Here is a 17,735-nt window from a genome sequence, read left to right as displayed (position 1 = left end):
CATGTCTGCTCTCCAGGTGAGACGGCTGCTGAAGAAGCAGATTGTGAAGATCATGTCGTGCTCCCCAGAGTCTCAGGGCACCGGTGAAGCTGCTGACAAAGAGTCGGCTGCTGCTGCTGACCAAAAATCAGAAGAGCTTAAGCCTGAATCCAAGTGTGAGCTGGATGACTCTTCCAACAATGCACCAAGTCCTGGGGAGAGGAAGGAGGAGCAGCCTGAAGAGCCAGGGAAGGAGAAAGGCGGAGGAGCAGCGCGGCAGCAGCAGCCTCCCTTTCTCCTGAAGGATGAAGGGCTGCCTGACTACCGGCTCCAGTCCATGGAGCAGGATGCTGATGATGAGGCAGCTGATGACACTGATGACACCAGTTCTGTCACCTCTTCTGCTAGCTCCACTGCTTCATCCCAGAGTGGAAGTGGCACCTGCCGCAAGAAGAGCATCCCCCTTTCCATCAAAAACTTGAAGCGGAAGCACAAGAAGAAGAAGACCAAGGTTTCACGAGAGTTTAAGCCAGGAGACAGGTGAGCTGGATTTCTACACCCACGTGTAAATGCCAAAATCTCCCTTACCCAAGTGCCCAGCTGTAAAGCACCACCTGAAGTCAGGTGCAGGATGATGGGGGGTTTGGGCACACCTTGGTAGTAACTGACAGCAATTATCTTGTGATGACTGTGCAGTGGCCTGTGTGGAATCAGCTTGATCTCAGTCCAGCTTCTGATGAAACTGGGGCCATGTGACCTGACACTGATGCTATTCCATTTCAGCTGTGCCTCAGGCATTGACAGCATATCTGTGCTGTGCTGGACTCTGTGTGCAGGGAAAGAGGTGAATAAAGATCACACAGCTTAAACATGACACTAATTGGTTACCTTATTGGCAGCTTCTGCAGAGAGGCTGGGGACAGACCACGCTAGGAATGGACAGCTTATCCTAGAGAGCTGTCTCCAGAGCAGCACAGAGCTCTGAGCTGGCAGGTGGTAATGCTGCCATGGTCTCTGTTATCCTCGCCCTGCTCTGCAGAGATCTGCAGTTTTTGCCAGCAGTATACTTCTTAGTATTAGAATTTTATTAATGAATAAATTGCACTCACTCCTTGAGAGCCTTGGAGGAATTTATTTCAGTAGATGTGGCGAGGGAGCACTGCATGTGTCTGCCCATTTCTAGATAAAACTGGATCTCAGCAGCTTTTGCCTTTAACTTAGGAGTGTTTAAACTGTTTTCATGGGATGCAAGGACATCTGACAACTGTCTGCCTGTCTGCTGGCTTCCCTGGTTTGCCTAGTTGTGTACAGATTCTGCATCAACAGGTACAAGCAAACATGCGAGAATTCTCCCAGGAAAGTGACATTATCAGGGGTTATTCAAGAGATCCAGTAATTTGAGAATGTCATGAACTTCATTTGCATTTTTGGTAGTTATTTAGCCTTGCCTGTGAGTGGTTCTTGTTCTCCTTGTGAGTTCTGAGAAATTAGATTTGAAGGTCACAAAGCCCAGCAGAGCAGTATCCAAGTGTGAGAAAATATGGGAGTGTGTGATAGAGTTCCTGGGAACAGATTCTTAGTTCACTTTTCGTGTCTAACTCCCGTGCTGAGTGTCTCTGTTTCACTGAAGGTTTTGGTAAAGAGAGCTTAGCTAGGGCACCTGGTGGCTCCCTGCACCATATAGGCAGTGGGGAGAAATCCCTGTGGCAGCCCCCAGAATTTCCAGTGCTGGATCAGGGCATGCAAGGAGATGCAGAGGCAAACATGGCACAGAGAGCAGGAGATAGAGGCTTTTAGCTGATGCTGTGAAGGGTACATGTGGCAGCTGGGCACAGCTCAGTGTGAGGGGCCAGTGCTGTTGAATATTCCTCTGCGGGGATGAGGCCATCAGAGATGTTCTGCCAGGCACTGCTGAGAAGTGCAGAGTGCTTGGGCTGCCTGCACTTAGTCACCACATGTGATGTGTCAGCTCCTGGGCAGTCTGGCTGCAGGACCCAGCTCAGTATGTGGCTTTGCCATCAGTGAGTGACCTGCTGCAGCTCTCTGTGCAGCACGCAGACCTCTGGATATCTTTTAGTGAGGGTATGCAGGGATTTTTATTAACATTAAGTTTTGATTTTTATTTGAAGCCACTTCTGCAGACAAGGTCCTCATTTCCTTGCACAGCCTTTCCACTCCCATCCTCAGCTGCACATGTCCTATGTCCCCCAGAAATCATCTTTTTGCATATCACACACACGCTTGGCTTGTTAGAGACCCTCCTCTGATAATTTCTGCTGTTGAGTGCTGGCCCTACTAAAAACTTCATCTTGTCAAAGAAATATTTTTAAGTGGAAACATTTGTAAAAACAGGGCTGGTGGCAAACAGCTGTATTTGCCTATTGTATCTTCTTTCTGATTTGGTTCTGAAGCCAACATAAAGCCAGCACTTGTGTTATTCTGGAAGGCCTGGCCAGCAAAGTAAAGGGAGGATTTAAAGCCAGCATGGGATTTGGTTTGTTCTGTGCCATAGGAGATGAAATTAGTGGAGGGCTCATTAGAAGAGTGTCCAGCTAGGCTGTCCCTCCTGTCCCAAGGACTTTGCCTTTTCAAGCATCCCTGTCAAGCCTCACAGGAGAGGACCAGCATGTGGTCCATTGTGGCGTGTTTGGATTTAATTTCTGAGCTGCAGAGACATGCATGTGTTTGAACAGCTGGGAAGGACATTTTTCTCTTTTAAACAAAGTCCTTTTGCTTTACCCACATTCAATGTGTTGCCTCTTTTCTTTTTGTTTTATTTTTTTTCTCTCTGGAAGGGTTGTGGTGATTTATCTTTCCAGTCATGTATTCTTCTAGTTTCAAAGACTCCTCAAAGCTGTCAGGCTGGAAGGTGCTCCAGTGGAGAAGGTCTCAGGTTTCAAACTATTTGAAGCTCCTGTCATGTTTCTGTCAGGGGCAGAAAGTGGGTGGTGGTAGATGTTAATTTGCCTCCATAGGAATTAAAATGAACTCAGCAGGAGCTCCCCTGAAAGTCAGTCCTCCTTGAGCAGTGTAACACCTGCAGGGGCTGAGAACCCATCACAACAAAGCCTCCTGTGTAGCTGTGTCCATGGGCTTTACACAGGGTTTCCTCATTTGCTTCCCAGCCTGCTGATCCATGCACCTTTGTGTTGCTGAGGTCCATCTTGATCCCTGATGTTCCCTTCAGTAGCTCATTGCCTTTCTGTGCCTCCAGGGTTGCTGTGGAAGTGGTGACCACAATGACTTCAGCTGATGTGATGTGGCAGGATGGCACGGTGGAGACAAACATCCGCTCCAATGAGCTGATCCCTGTCCATCACCTGGACAACAACGAGTTCTGCCCCGGCGATTTTGTGGTGGACAAAAGAGGTATTGGGTGCCAGAGCAATGCTCTTAATTGCTAAGTATTGTTCAGTTTGGATCCCCTAATTTGCTCTGTAGCTGTTAGTGCTCACTTGAGGTGGGCACCTGACAGGAACAGCAGTGATTCAGCTAACCTGGGGAGAATGGCAGCAGAGAACTATTATTTACATACCAAAGTTGAGCTATGACAACAGTAAGACTGTGGAAAGAATAAATACCAAGGAACCAAACTAGAATTTTCAGTATTTCTGCAGAACAGGGGTTGCCCACCTTGAAAGGGCCAGCAGCTCTGAGCTCTGTCCCCAAATGAGAGGAGAAACAAACAGCTTACCTCAGGCAGTTTTCTCTGTATAGCTATTCTATCATGACCCTGACATTTTTTTCATGGAGAGTTTTGGGATCCAGAGGCATCTTGAATCCCTTTTCTTCACCAAACCAATTGGTGATGCTAGTGAGGGCCACAGGATAAGTTCAAGGACACTTACAGCTTTTGGATATGAAATATTGATGGCACCATCTGGCTCTCAGCTCCTTTTCTAGCAAGGGTAGACCCTCAGCAGTGGGGACCAGAAGACACTCAGATTGGGAAGCAGGAAATATTCATAAATAAGAGGCTGTTTTATGTAGCCATTTCTGATGAGTAATAGTCTGACTGGTCTTCTGGGTTACATGTAGTCTGTGGAAACTAAAGTTATCCCTCAGCTCCAGCTCTACCATTCTAGTTTGGCAACAATTTTCACTGTGTAGGAAGAAGTGTTTTTCCTCATGCCATTCACAAGTGAAAGGCTTCAGCCATGAGAGCCCAAGAGCTGAGAGTCTCAGTCACTGAGCAGAGTCTGTGCTCCTTTGCCTGATTTGTGTGTTTTCTTCCCTACCATTGTGACCAAAAGCTCAGAGCTCCCAGGATCCTGGATTGTATGGAGTGGTGCAGTCTGGGGACCACATTGGCCGTACCTGTGTGGTGAAGTGGTTCAAGCTGAAACCCAGTGGAGATGATGTGGAGGTAAGTGCAGGAGGCAGTGCCTACTGCAACCAGCTGAAAGAAAGCAGCCACAAAATCACACAAGCCTCACAGATAAACATAGATAAGCCTGGAAATCAGCTCTGTATTGATTGTGTGTCCTTGAGGAAGGGAACAGTGCTTATGGGCCTGGGGGACTTAGCTAGAGGTGATGTCACTTCATATTTGTAGATGCCTGTGAGGTAGCAAAGACCAGACAGATAATTTACATCCCATGGTATCATCAGGTTGGATGATGGTATGGATGAAAATTTTTGCTAAAGTTGTCACAGACAATTGATTTCTTCAGTCCATTAAAAGAATTTTTCCTCCCCATATCTTTGCATGGTTCATAGAAAGAGAATCAATCTATTGCACATTGTTGTGCTTGCCTCTGCCAGGTACTATTGCCCATAGCTACCCTAGTGCTTTTTTTCTTGGGATTTGTAGGAATGCTGTATTTTCCAGAGTCTTGATAGGCTGCAGTATACTTGGAGATGAGAGGGAGTCCTTGACACTGCTTTGTTTTAGTCTGCCAGACCACATTGTCCTAACTGAACAGAGCCCTTCACATGCAGAAGCAGAACATGAGTCTGGCCTGGGGTTGTGCTCCACTCATTTCTCTTAATTTGTGAGTTCCTAGCTCTCTTTCTCCAGGAGAAATCAAAAGAAAGATGCTTTTCATTAAATGACAAGGTTTTTTTGTCATACACTTCCTGTTGCCTTGGATAATTTCAAAAGTAAACTCTCAGCCTTTGGGCCCCAGTGAACTGCTTTGATAAATCCAGGTGTTCATAAGGGAATAAAATACTGGTTGCACATCTCCTTGTCATGCTGACATGAATCCTGAAGTAAAGGTGAGGGTGAGCAGATGAGACAGAATATCTGCTTCCTTTCATTGTTGTGCCTTGATCCACGTGCTGCTGGATGAGGTGACAAAGAGGGACAGCAGCAGCCCCTTGCAGGCTGTTGGAGCAGCTAAATAGGGACAAAATAAAACACTGGGTGCTTTGGAGTGCTGAAGGTGTGTTTTGGGGGGTCAGTGCAGCCTCTGGGCTGATGTGTTGCACTGTCTTGGTGCAGCTGATCGGGGAGGAGGAGGATGTGAGCGTGTACGACATCGCCGATCACCCCGACTTCCGCTTCCGCACCACCGACATCGTCATCCGCATCGGCAACTCGGACGGGGCCGCAGCCAAGGAGGATGAGGTGGGTCCTGGGCACCTGCTGTGACCACATTGTCACCAGCTGTTGGTGGAGACACTTGGAAGAGTCGATAGGACGGCTTTAGGCCCCACATGGGCATCCTAAGCTCCCTAGTTCCAAATGAGTTTGTATCGGTGTCCCCTGCTGTCATGAGTAACACATCAGATCTCTGTCTGGTGGGGATGTAACCTTAAAATCCTTTGACCTTGATGACAGTCTGCAGCAGAGCAAGAGTGAAGCTGAGACAAGAGCTGAACATATGCCTGAGGGCTTTTCATAAGACTCTTGCTTAGGATTTCAGAGTAACGTGTAATAAAAGGATATTCTGTGAGCTCCTGAGCAACCATGAAGGTGGATTTGTCATGAAACTGGTTTCACGTGGCAACACAAGACTGGGGTTCAGCTATGGTGACTGAGCTATGTTCATGTTAATTTTGTTGAGCTGATTGATCTCACTGGGGGAAGAAGGAACAGTTTCTATTGTAGCAGAAACACCCCTGGAGAGACCTCCAGCTTTTCAGCCTGCTGCCCTAAAAAAGTGTTAAAAGGTGTAGGGTGGCTCTTACAGCACAAAACACATTCCAGCCTGCTCAGCTGACCTAAATAACCTGCTGCAGGGCAAGGTGCTCCTTGCCTGCACACCCTGCACAACTGTGCTTGTTTGTTCTTGTCTGTGCTCTCTGGGGAGCCCCTGGTGCTGGCTGTTGGGGGGGCTGAGGGCACCCCACTAGAGGGCACCCCCATTCCATGAAGGACCTGTCCCTTGCTGGCACTGAAAAGCCACTGGTCCTCAGGATCTCAGGGCCAAAGATCAAGGCCAAACCAGCCCTCCTACTCCTTGGGGAGAGGAGTTGTCCCCACCTTCATGGCAGAGTTGTGTGGTTTCAGTATGTAGGATGCAGCTGTTGCTCTAGGTGGTTCTCCAGCTGGGGAATGTGTTTCTGAAATCCTTCCTGCTCTGCAGTGAAGTGCCTGGGGAAGAAAAGGGACTGACAAACCACTTTTGTTTCCACAGCCTTCAGTTGGACAGGTGGCTCGTGTGGATGTCAGCAGTAAGGTGGAAGTGGTGTGGGCTGACAATTCCAAGACTATTATTCTGCCTCAGGTGAGGTCCTGTTCCAGCTCCCAGTATTACTGTAATTCTTAGTGACAAGACTTAGATTTAAATCCTGTGTGTAGAGAGATTCACTGGGTAAGGGACTCTTGCTTTGTTGATTGGTGCAGTCCTTTAGGATAAGGTGGCTTCCTAATTCTGTTAGCACAGGAAAATCTTTTTGTCAGGAGGTTTGGACAACTGGTTGGTTATAACTGCCCTCTAATCTAGTGAGTAGGAAAGCCTGGATAGGCTGTTTTTTCTTCACAAGTTCACTGCATGCTCCCAGCTCTGCCCACAGCACTGCTCCTGGCCTCCAGCATGTGGTGCTTTGCAGAGCTCAGGGATCCTTGGTTCTCACTGGAGCCTGGGTTAGGGCATTGCCCAACCAGGGTACTGCCACAAGACGATTGCATGTTCTGTCTCTCTTGTGAAATGCCACCATAGTGGGGTTTTTGGCTAAAGAAACTCCTCCAGAACTGGGCCAGAGCCACGAATTGTCACCTTAGCTAACCTAGGGATCAGACTCAAATCTTATCCCAGGGCAGGGAGGGAAAGGGCTGAGTGCAAGCTGAAAACTACAGATACAGCTGCACTGGTTTGTCTGGGGTTCTTTTAAGGCTTTTTTTATACTGTCTTGTACTCATACTTGCTACTCCCCATACAATTTCATCCCATGTCTTCTCTCCTTATTGCCTGGAATGAAGGCAGACAGCTAAAGATACAAGACAACCTACATCTGTAGAGTTCCATTCTGTCACTGGCAGAACAGCCACTGCCTCCACTGCAGAGATGCCTTAGCAAGTACAAAGTACTTGAGTAAGATTCCTTTTTAAACCAAGCAGCTCTGCATTAATTACAGTAGAATAGTCAATGCCTGCACTATGGCAGTGGACTGGGGTGTACAAAGCAGGCTGCTGTCTCCCTTCCCCCTGTTGTCACATGTGCTTGGATCACAGGCACAATCAGAGGTCTGATGCGTGCCCCACAAAGGGCTGTTCTCACTCTGCAGTGCCAGGGCTCTGCAGCAGCTCCTGCTGTGTCACGCCAGTCCCTTCCATTCTGCTCCTCTGCGTAATTATGGGAGTTAGGGAAATGTCAGGAGCATGAATTATCAGTTGGTAAAACCATGATTTATCAATGCCTGACCGTGTGCCCAGAGACAAGCTGTCTGGGTGCTTTTTCACAGCTCTAAAAATAAAGATGGCATAACAGGCTAATTAACTTCCCAACTCAGATTTGGATTAGCTTTAAGGGCAGTGAGTTTTGATGACTTTTCCTGCCTGCAGTCACTTGTGTTGAACCCAGCTAACCTCTGCTGGCTGCCTGTCTCTGGGTGGCATAGGACTGGCTCAACAGGACTGGTTCAGTTCAAGGCTTTGACAAGATGACTGAGGGTCCCTGTGCTTTAGCCTCTGGGGTCATATCTTACAAGATAAAGAGGATTCTTGGGCTGTCACTCAGCTGTCAGAAGCATGTGGAGAAAATGCTCCTCTCCTGTAACTACAAACACAGCCCTATAAAGGTTGCTCCCCTGTGTTGGTGCTTAAAGCTGGAGGAGGTCTCTAAACCTCTGCAGAGAGACCTCTTGAGATGTAACATGTGCAAAAGCAAGTTGTAGGAGGTGAGGCTAGATGGAGTGGGGATGTGTTCAGCTTCCAGTAGTGAGAGGGAAGAGAGCATTTTATGTAAGAACTTATTCAGCAACTTGGGTGAGGCTCCATTGTCCTAGCTGAATTTTAAGCAGTAGCCACATATAACAGCTAAAGCAGCCTAGCAGTGCTCTCTTGGCAAGTATTTCGTGCCACAGGAGAGGAGAGCTGCTCTGGGAATATGTTCCTGGTTCCAGCATTGTCTCTGGAAGGACAGAGTGGGGAGGCAGCCAAACCAGGGCTCTGTGCCAACACAGTTGCTGGTGCAGGACCAGAAATACCAACTCCTCACATGATACCAAACACCTTCTGAGCTCTGTGTTCAGAAATCCTGGGGCATCCAGGTAGCTGTGGGGCACCTGCCTGCTCTCCAGGGCTGGGTCTCAGACACTGGGAGGACTGCAGCCCATCCAGAACTTGCCCTAGTTTTACCCCCAATACCATTGTTGGAAAAGTGGAGGATGGGGCTGTGTGGTTTCATATTCTGTGCCAGTATAGGTGGAATGGGTTTAAACAGCCCAACCAATTCCAAATGGAAGCTCCTTTCTCGTGACTTACTTTTAAAAACAACTGAAACTTTGCTTCAGCCTAAATCTCATGTAACTCTGCTCTCCTTCAGCACTTGTACAATATTGAATCAGAAATTGAGGAGTCAGACTATGATTCTGTTGACGGCAGCACCAGCGGGGCGTCCTCAGAGTGGGAGGATGAAAGTGACAGCTGGGAGACAGATAATGGCCTCATGGAAGATGACCACCCAAAAATTGAGGACTTTGAGCCTGAGGAACCAGCAGCAGAGGAGGTGAAAAAAGTAGAAGAACAAGTCCAGGGAGCTGTGGCTATGGCAGTTGCAGATCTTGCTACAGAGAAAGCTGGCAAAGATGGAGCCCCAAAGAGCTTCCGGGAGCTAAAGGAGGCCATCAAGATCTTGGAAAGCCTGAAAAATATGACTGTGGAGCAGCTGCTGACTGGCTCTCCCACCTCCCCAACTGTGGAACTGGAAAAACCCACTCGGGAGAAGAAGTTCTTGGACGATATTAAAAAACTGCAGGAAAATCTAAAGAAGACCTTGGATAATGTGGCTATTGCTGAGGAGGAAAAGATGGAAGCCATGGTCGAGACAGAGAAGAAGGAAGAAAAAGCAGAGGCACAGACACCAGTGAGGTCAGAGTGGCCCAGTGAGACACCAGTGCTCTGCCAGCAGAGTGGAGGGAAGCCTGGAGTCACCTTCACCAGTGCCAAGGGAGAAGTGTTCTCTGTATTGGAGTATGCTCCAGGTGAGTGTGGGATACTCAGTCCTTCACTGCTGTCCTGCAGTGCTTCTTTACCCAAAACCTTTGCCTCAAACCTTTTGGATTCTGTATCCTCTCTTCTTCTTAGCCCCTTTCATAGCCCATTAACTGGAAAGGAGAAATTAAGCCAACTTCTGTAGCACAGTATGTTCTGGGACCTAAGCATAGCTTTTAGATAGCATCTCTCAGCACTCTTGCACCTTCCCAAGCCTCAGAAGCATGCTTCTTTCTTTCCCAGGGTGGTGACTAACGTTGAAGGGCTGCATACATCAGTTGCTTTCCATTGCAGACATTTTCTTGCAAGTTGCAGGGTTTGTTCGGGCTTTTTTTCTGGGCTGAATTGGTTGAGAAGCAGAGCAGAGCAAAAACAGTGTTCTTGTGCTGGGTGTCCTTGGTGAGTGAGTGTCCTTATTCACTGGCACCAGTGTTAGTGGCCAGAAATAAAAAAGAGCATCTGGCTGTGTGGAGCACTGGTGACAGTGGAGCCCAAGGTGCTCATGAGCCAGACATGGGAGAGAAAGGTGACCAAACTGTTGGGAAGCTGTAGGTGTGGGCAAGAAGTGGGGAGCTATGCTTAGGTTTGGCAGAGAAAGGGCCATTGCTCTGTGGGATTATCCCAGCTGTGGAACAAGGCTCTTGGCTGGGCCACAGGGGACAGTGTTGTGTGGGACAGTGAAACAGGAGATGCAAGTTGTGGTTGCTGTGCTGCGTGGGAAATAATCTCTCCTGCCTCCTGGCTCAGCACCAAAGCAAGTTAACTCCTCTCTTCCACATGATGCATATTACACATGGGTAGATTTGCCTTCACGAGGAGCTTGTGTCAGTTCCCAAAGGCAGGCTGTAATCCTCTTGTCTTTCTTGTCCCACAGATTCCCATGCCTTCAAGAAAATGGAGTTCCAGCCCCCAGAAGCCAAGAAGTTCTTTAGCACTGTGCGGAAGGAGATGGCTCTGCTGGCCACCTCCCTGCCTGATGGCATCATGGTGAAAACCTTCGAGGATCGAATGGCAAGTGCCTGCTCTCACATGCCTCTGTGCTAGTGCTGGGCTCACCATCCAGATCCCTGTCTTTGGAATTCCCTGCTTAGCCCTAATCCTTTGCATTAGAGCTGCAGGAATGTGTGCAGCATGTGAAACAGGGCTGTAATTACCCAGAATGGCTGCTTTTGCATTCCCTGAGTCAGGGTGGCAAAAAAGGAGCTGCTGATTGCAGGGAAGCCTGTTCTGGGTGCTGAGTGGGAAGACAGGTGGCAGCCAGCGAGGGGCTGTGTTAGCAGGGAGTAAATTTGGGGGGTTTGCCCTCCTCAAAACCATGTTTCAGATGCAAAGGTTCACTTTGCTCTCAGGGTGCAGCTTCTGGTGGGGGAAGGTGCCCTGAGATGTGTTGCTTGAGAGGGCTGAGTCAATCAGATCCCCACTCTCCCTCTGTGTAAATACAGCTCTGCCAGGGTAAGAGAGTGTTTGCCAGTGCCTGACCTCCTGCCTCTCCCCACAGGATCTCTTCTCAGCACTTATCAAAGGGCCCACACGCACACCCTATGAAGATGGCCTCTTCCTCTTCGACATCCAGCTGCCCAACATCTACCCCGCGGTCCCGCCTCTCTTCCGCTACCTCTCCCAGTGCAGTGGGAGGCTGAACCCCAACCTGTACGACAATGGCAAAGTCTGTGTCAGCCTCCTGGGCACCTGGATAGGCAAGGTACTGCCATCATCCGCCTGCCCCTGGGGAGCAGGGATCATGCTGGGCTGCTTTTGGAACAAGTCACTTCCTACCAGACCTGGGTGACTTCTCTTTTGGGGTGGCTTGGGCTTTGGGCTTTGGTTTAGGTGTCTGGAGTAGATAATTGGTGTAGTTTGGCTTTTTCTGGGTCTGTATTTGGCTCAACCGTCTTTCCTCAATGAGAAGTCTGTGGTCAGACCAGCCATAGCAGAGATGCCAACACCAGCATGGGGTGTGCCTATGGGTTAGGTCTGTTTTCCACACTGTGCACAAATCATGTGCCATGGTACAAAGTCCAGCTGGAGACTTGGAATAAGCAGAGACGGGGAAATGCGTTTTGAGCAGGACAGGACAGCTGGGGAGGGGCTGGTGTGTAAGGTTACACAGTTCCAGACAGAACTGGCCTGAGGGGGTGTGGTGCTGGTAAAAAAATAACGGAGATGTCTTGTTGAGATGGGACACCAGCACATCACGTGCTTGTGGAGTCAGTTCCTTGTTCCTGCTGTGAGCCACAGGATGTCAGCAACAGGAATGCAGAGCAACTGGGGCCTCACTTCATCTGACAATAGTCACAGAGCAAACTGGTGGTGCTTCAGCCCTTTAACATATTTATGTGTGCATTTCAGGGGACAGAAAGGTGGACCAGTAAATCCAGTCTCCTTCAAGTACTCATCTCCATCCAAGGTAAATGCTCCTGCCAAGCCTGTGGGGCAGGAAAAGGCTGAGGGACAAAGGGCTGTTGGCTTATGGGGGCACACAATTGGGATCTGCCACCCCATTTGGGTTAGTGCTGCCTTTTGCTCTCACCTTGCTGGACAAAGCAGTGTCCTTATCTTCTGCTTTAGTGGAAGCAGGTGCCAGCTTTTCTCATGCCCAGAGTTCTGGCTGCTTCCCAGGGCTCTGACACAATGCTTTCCCTTCTTCTCACTGTAGCAGCCAAGCACAGAGTTGTCTGCTTGTTACTCTGAGCTGACAGAGGTGAACCACTGTGTCCTCAGCCTGTTACCAAAGTTAGTTGAAGTTGCTAAACTGGGCCTCGTTTGCAGGACTTTTTTTTTATCCCCACTGAGTCACCCGCCCATCCTTCATGGGGATGTTTTGCACATGATGCTGGTGTTTATGCTCCTACCAAAGCAGAGAATAATCAGGGGTGTGCCTAGATGGGCCCCAGGGCTTCCTGCCATGGGGCTTTGCTCTGCCCCATCCAGTTTGGGAGCAGACAGACTAAATCACATAACTTCCTCATGGACAGCTTTCTGTGCAGGGAGCTCAGGCATGTGATGAGAAACCTTTGACACAGGGCAAGAGTTCCTGCTGACTGGAGGCAACCTGCACCTCTGAACTCCCACAGTCCACCTGTATTTTCCTATGGGGGAAGGACACCACAATAAAAGCCTTCCCTTGTGTCCAAAGCCATGGATCCAAATTTAGAAAATGAAACACTAAATGTTTTACTGGAGCAACTTGGTGTTAGGGGAAAATCTCCTCTCCTGCTGCCTGGGTTTTGAGAGACTCATGATCTCCCCAGCTCTAATGCAACTTCTGGCAGGCTGCCAGCAGGCTGGCACTGCTGGTGCTGTTGCTACATACCCGTAATTTCATTAATAGACCAGAAGTAAGCAGGAGAAATCTTGGTAAAGGTGATTTGTCACAGTCTTCTTTGTCTCAGAACTGCACTGTCTGATGGGACTCTACTGGATAGAGCAGAACCTAGCCACTCAAAGCCTGTTGCTGCAGTCTGGCCTTTGTTCTGGTTAAGAGAAAGAGGAAAATAAAAGCTTTTGTTGTGTCTGTGGGGTTTTTTGCAGGAGGGAAGTGAAAGGAGCTGTGAAACCTCTCCCTTCCTGCCCTTTTCACCTCCTCTGCTATTGTGTGCCCTCTGCATTGTGCTTGCCAGCCAAGGGAACTGGGTGCCACTCCCTGCAGAGTCTGAGGTCCCTTGTAACAGCAGTCCTTTGCATCCTGCAGGTTCTGGGGGTTCAGCCTGTGCTTGGCCCTCTTGGCAGGCGTGGCCTGGCAGGGGATGGCGATTGCTGCTGTCCTGCCCTAACCCCTGGGTGTCCCGTTCCCCGGCAGGTCTCATCCTGGTGAACGAGCCCTACTACAACGAGGCAGGCTTCGACAGCGACCGGGGGCTGCAGGAGGGCTACGAGAACAGCCGCTGCTACAACGAGATGACGCTGATCCGCGTGGTGCAGTCCATGATGCAGCTGCTGCGCCGGCCCGTGGAGGTGTTCGAGCACGAGATCCGCGAGCACTTCCGCTGCCACGGCTGGCGCCTGGTGTCCCGCATCGAGTCCTGGCTGGAGACCAACGAGCTGGTGGAGCGCAGCCACGAACAGGCCAACGGGGCGGATGCTGCTGCGCTGCCGTGCGCCGGCGCGGCCGAGAGCCCCGGGGACGCGGCGGCGCTGGCGGAGTGCGGCTCGGAGCACGGCCTGGCTGCTGAACTGTCCGACTCGGCGCTGGACGGGAGGGAGGAGCTGGACGAGCCGGAGTTCCCCAGCGCGGCGCCCAGCGCCAGCGAGCTCCAACAGTACTCGGACTCGGAGAGCGCAGGCCAGGCCAGGGGGGAGCTGGCCAGAGACCGAACGGACGAGGGGAAGGCTGCCCAGGACTCTGCCTCGCAGCCCAGCGTGAAACCAAAGAAAAGGAGAAAGAGCTACAGGAGTTTCCTGCCGGAGAAGAGCGGTTACCCTGATATAGGGTTTCCCCTCTTCCCTTTGTCCAAGGGGTTCATTAAAAGCATCCGCGGTGTCTTGCAGCAGTACCGGGCTGCCTTAGCAGGGGCCAACATCCCAGAGTGGACAGAGGACAAATAAACCATCAGGTTAGGGACAGGCAGGTGCAGGGGAGAAGGGAAAGCAGCAGAAAGTAAATTGGCAAATGCTGTTACCAATCAACCGGCTTCTCCTTCCAGCTTTTCTTCCTCAGCTTGGTTTGTTCCAAAGAAGGTGGTAGGCCTGATTGCTCCTCTGAGGAAAGGTTGTTTAAGCATGAATAACTCTTTGCCCCCAACCCCTCTTCCTTCCCCCTGTCCCGTGTACGTGCTCTTCTTGCAAGTTTGACCCTGCAATGGTAAGATTTGAGACCTGCACAGAAGCAGTCTTGCAGCCACGTTCCCTCTGCACTTTCATCTTGGGGCACCTTTCCACACAAGGACTCTTCCCACCCAGCTACACCCAGCAGTTTGTTCTGGTGGGGTTTCAGCCAGGAGAAGGGATTACTGTAGTTTCTGGAAATGAAGGGCCATGCCCTCCCAATCTTCTGTTTGGGTTCTATGAAGTCTATCCCAGCTTATCTGTACTTAGACATTGGATTGTGTTTGCATTGGAGTTGTCTACACCATACGGAGTTGCTCAAGTCTTAGTTGTTCACCATAGCTACAAGGTTCTTCCAGTCAGGATTGGTAGGCAGGGCCAGAGCTCTGCACTGGCACTTGTGCTGCCCTGGGAGTGCTGCAGACTTTCCATCCACTTCTGCTACTTCCAGCTTGTCTCCTGGAGGCAAGTCTAGCCATCCCCACTTCTTTTTCTCCAGAGTGAGGCAAACTTCCCTTTCCCCACCATGCATGCCTGTATTCTAGAAATACATGGGATTCAGGGTTCTGCCCTCGTTTCTTGCTTAGGTATCTGTGTCTTTTGTTCCCAGCCATCCTGGCTGTCACACAGCACTACACCCACCCTGGGTCCCTGCCTCACCCGGGCAGGCAGCAGCCAGTGATCCTGTTGTGATCTGGATGAACCTGGTGTGGCTGCTGCTCCCTCATCCAGCTGTGCACAGGTGTTCAGGAGCCCTGGGAGCCAGGGTCACCCCAGGGAAGCTGTGTCATGGCGAGGTCCTGTTGGCAGCACCAGCTTGTGCTGGTTCCTGCACTGTTACAGCAGCACTGTTTTGGGCTGTTATCAGCTCCTTCCCTTGCCATCTGCTGGGCCAGCAGCACTGTGGGCACAGCACTTCCATCCCTAATCCTAACCACAGTGCTGCTGGACATTCTGGGAAACACCTGGTGAGGGCCTGTGTGTCACAGCCTGAGCTGGTGACAGTGAGCACTTTGAAGCAGTGACTTGCCAGAGTCTCCTGGTCAAGTCCCCTTCCTGAGGCCTCTGGTACTGTCTGCACACACTTCACCTGGAGCTGGGCAGTCACACTCCAGCCCTGCTGCCTTTGCCCAGTGCTCAGGCATTGGAGAGGCACCCACAGGGAGCACAGTCTGTCAGGAGAGTCCTTGCAGCTGCACAGGGAGGCAGTGGTGCCAGGCTTCCTGGGGAGGAGTCAGGCTGAGCAGATGGCTCTGCCAGAGGTAAGGATGGAGCCAAAGCTCTCCTTTGCTTTTGCTCTTAGTCAGTATGGCTGTGGTTAGAAGCAGAACAGCAGGAGAGTCCCAGCACGTTGTCACGCTGCTCTTTGCTCCCAGAAACACCGAGGGCTGCACCCACCAGCCCAAATCCACCCCTCCCCGCCCAGCTCTCTGCTTTCATGCTGTCCCCATGTGATGCTCCTGAGCCAGGGGCTGGCTACACAAAACCCTTCTCGTGTCCCCATCCTCCACTGGGATTTTGGAAGACGCGTCCTTCTCCCGGTGCTCTGGAGGATGCAGGGCTTGCCTGTGATGAAGACCTGAGCTGCAGAGCTTTCCAGACACTGCTCTGTGGGTGGATCATGTGTGCAGCAGCCCCAGCCCTGCTCCAGGAGCTGTCCCTGCCTGGCAGATGGGAGGTCGGGCAGAGATGCCTGTTTGGGGTGCAGAGAGGTGCCGGGAGCTGTGGGCGGGGCAGGGCGAGTGGAGCTGTAACCATGGCTACGGGAGAGAATGGATCCCTTTGAGCGGAGCACGGAGAGGCTGCGGGGGCTGGGGGCAAGGGGTGAGGCCCCTGCTCCAGGGCAGGGGAGGAACAGGCAGAGGCTGATTCCAGACAACCACGGTTAGTGATGCAGACACTGACACCCTCTGTCCCCAAAGCCGGGCTGTGGCTCCCCCTAGACCCACAGGAGCAGGGACAGAGGGAGGGAGAAACCCACTGGGGATGGAGGAGCTGTAGGGTTCCCCTTTTCCCCTCCTTTACTCTGCAGCTCTCATCTCACAGGGCAGAGGTCGGGCAGACACCACGTCCTCCCCTTTGCCCAAAAAGTCTCTGATCCTACACAAGAGCTTTTGCACAGGCTGGGCTCCCTCCGGGGAGGTGGATGTTGGCCTTCTGGAAGGGGACACTGCTCCCCCCAGCACTGCTCGCTCTCTGCAGCTGTCCCAAACCCAAGCGTGCACAGAGGTTTACAAATTTTCTAAAGCTTTTGATAATGTGAAGCTCCGGGGTGATGAGGTTGGTGGTGAGCACACTGCAGCTATGTAATTTTTGTGTATGTATGTAATATTTAAGGGTAACAAAATTTAAAAGGCTAAAACCTTAAAAAAAAAAAAAAAAACACACAAAAAAAGCCAAAGCATGATGCATATTGTTAGCCTTAAAACTGGCTACACGACTGTGTGATGTACAAATGAGAGCAGCCTGTAACTGTTTTAAGTGCTGGGGAGGGGGAAGAAGCATTACAAAATCAGTTTGTAGCCTTGATTCTGTACAGTATTTAATGAATAAAAAAACAAACCTGACTATTGAGGCCATGCTTAAAGGTGTGTCGTTCACGTGCAGATGTGGATGCTTGGTTGCTTATATGTATAAAGTGCTGTGTGACCATTAAAACTTTTTTTACCTGCAGATTTTTTTTGTTTGGCTAACCAAGGTGTAATAAAGGAGGGAAGATGACTTGCCATTAAATTTTGCCTCTGTGAGTGGTTCGGTGAGTTGTCTCTTTCTTTTCCCCCACCACCCCCTGTCACGCTTCTGGCACTTTTCCCTCTCCAGCCTCGGGGCTGGACAGGCTCCCGCTGGCTGAAATGGAGTCTGGAGGGATCCAGGCGGGTCTGGCAGGGAGAGGCTGCCTCTGTGCCTCTCTATGAACTGTTCCCCAAGACCCTGCTTTACACAGGGCATCTGTCAGGCTGGGTTGTTTTTTTTTTTTTTTTTGTTTTGTTTTGTTTTGTTTTGTTTTTTTTTCTGTGGTCCTTGCAGGGGGCTGCTTCCTGGCAGCCTCGGTGATCATGGCCACACTCAGGCAAAAAATAAAAACCCTTTTGTAGCCCCCCAGCCTGGAAGGTCACAGGGAGCTCTGCCCTGCCCTGCCCTGCCCTGCCCCTCACCTCAGCACACAGGTAAGTGTGTGATGGGTGGGGCTGGACACAACCGTGTCCGAGCCGCTGGGGGCCAAGGGCGTCCCGCACCTCGGTGCTGCTGGAATCGAGCAGCGATGTGGAGTTGGGACCCCTGACTTAGATTTTGTCCGCCCGAGGACCCTCCCTGGTCCCCCCAGCCTGCAGGAGCAGCTCGAGGTGCCAGCGCGCCACGGGCAGTGTCTGGGTGCGCGGGACTCGCGGCT

The 17,735-nt window shown here is 50.8% G+C and overlaps 1 protein-coding gene across 1 annotated transcript in view; it reads left to right on the top strand.

The window, feature by feature from the left end:
• Nucleotides 1–17,091, top strand: part of UBE2O (ubiquitin conjugating enzyme E2 O) — a 61,630-nt gene extending 44,539 nt beyond the window's left edge. The window contains exons 9-18 of the mRNA XM_056505885.1: nucleotides 17–519; nucleotides 3,194–3,348; nucleotides 4,233–4,345; nucleotides 5,426–5,551; nucleotides 6,564–6,653; nucleotides 8,913–9,570; nucleotides 10,455–10,591; nucleotides 11,079–11,282; nucleotides 11,930–11,987; nucleotides 13,380–17,091. Of these exons, the coding sequence (XP_056361860.1) occupies nucleotides 17–519; nucleotides 3,194–3,348; nucleotides 4,233–4,345; nucleotides 5,426–5,551; nucleotides 6,564–6,653; nucleotides 8,913–9,570; nucleotides 10,455–10,591; nucleotides 11,079–11,282; nucleotides 11,930–11,987; nucleotides 13,380–14,125 (2,790 nt within the window). The 3' untranslated portion in view covers nucleotides 14,126–17,091. The remainder of the gene's footprint in view (nucleotides 1–16; nucleotides 520–3,193; nucleotides 3,349–4,232; nucleotides 4,346–5,425; nucleotides 5,552–6,563; nucleotides 6,654–8,912; nucleotides 9,571–10,454; nucleotides 10,592–11,078; nucleotides 11,283–11,929; nucleotides 11,988–13,379) is intronic.
• The last annotated feature ends 644 nt before the right edge of the window (nucleotides 17,092–17,735 follow it).

Source organism: Oenanthe melanoleuca, chromosome 18 (assembly GCF_029582105.1).
Source record: "Oenanthe melanoleuca isolate GR-GAL-2019-014 chromosome 18, OMel1.0, whole genome shotgun sequence".
NCBI classification, from domain to species: Eukaryota; Metazoa; Chordata; class Aves; order Passeriformes; family Muscicapidae; genus Oenanthe; species Oenanthe melanoleuca.
This window is presented reverse-complemented; position numbering and strand designations above follow the sequence as displayed.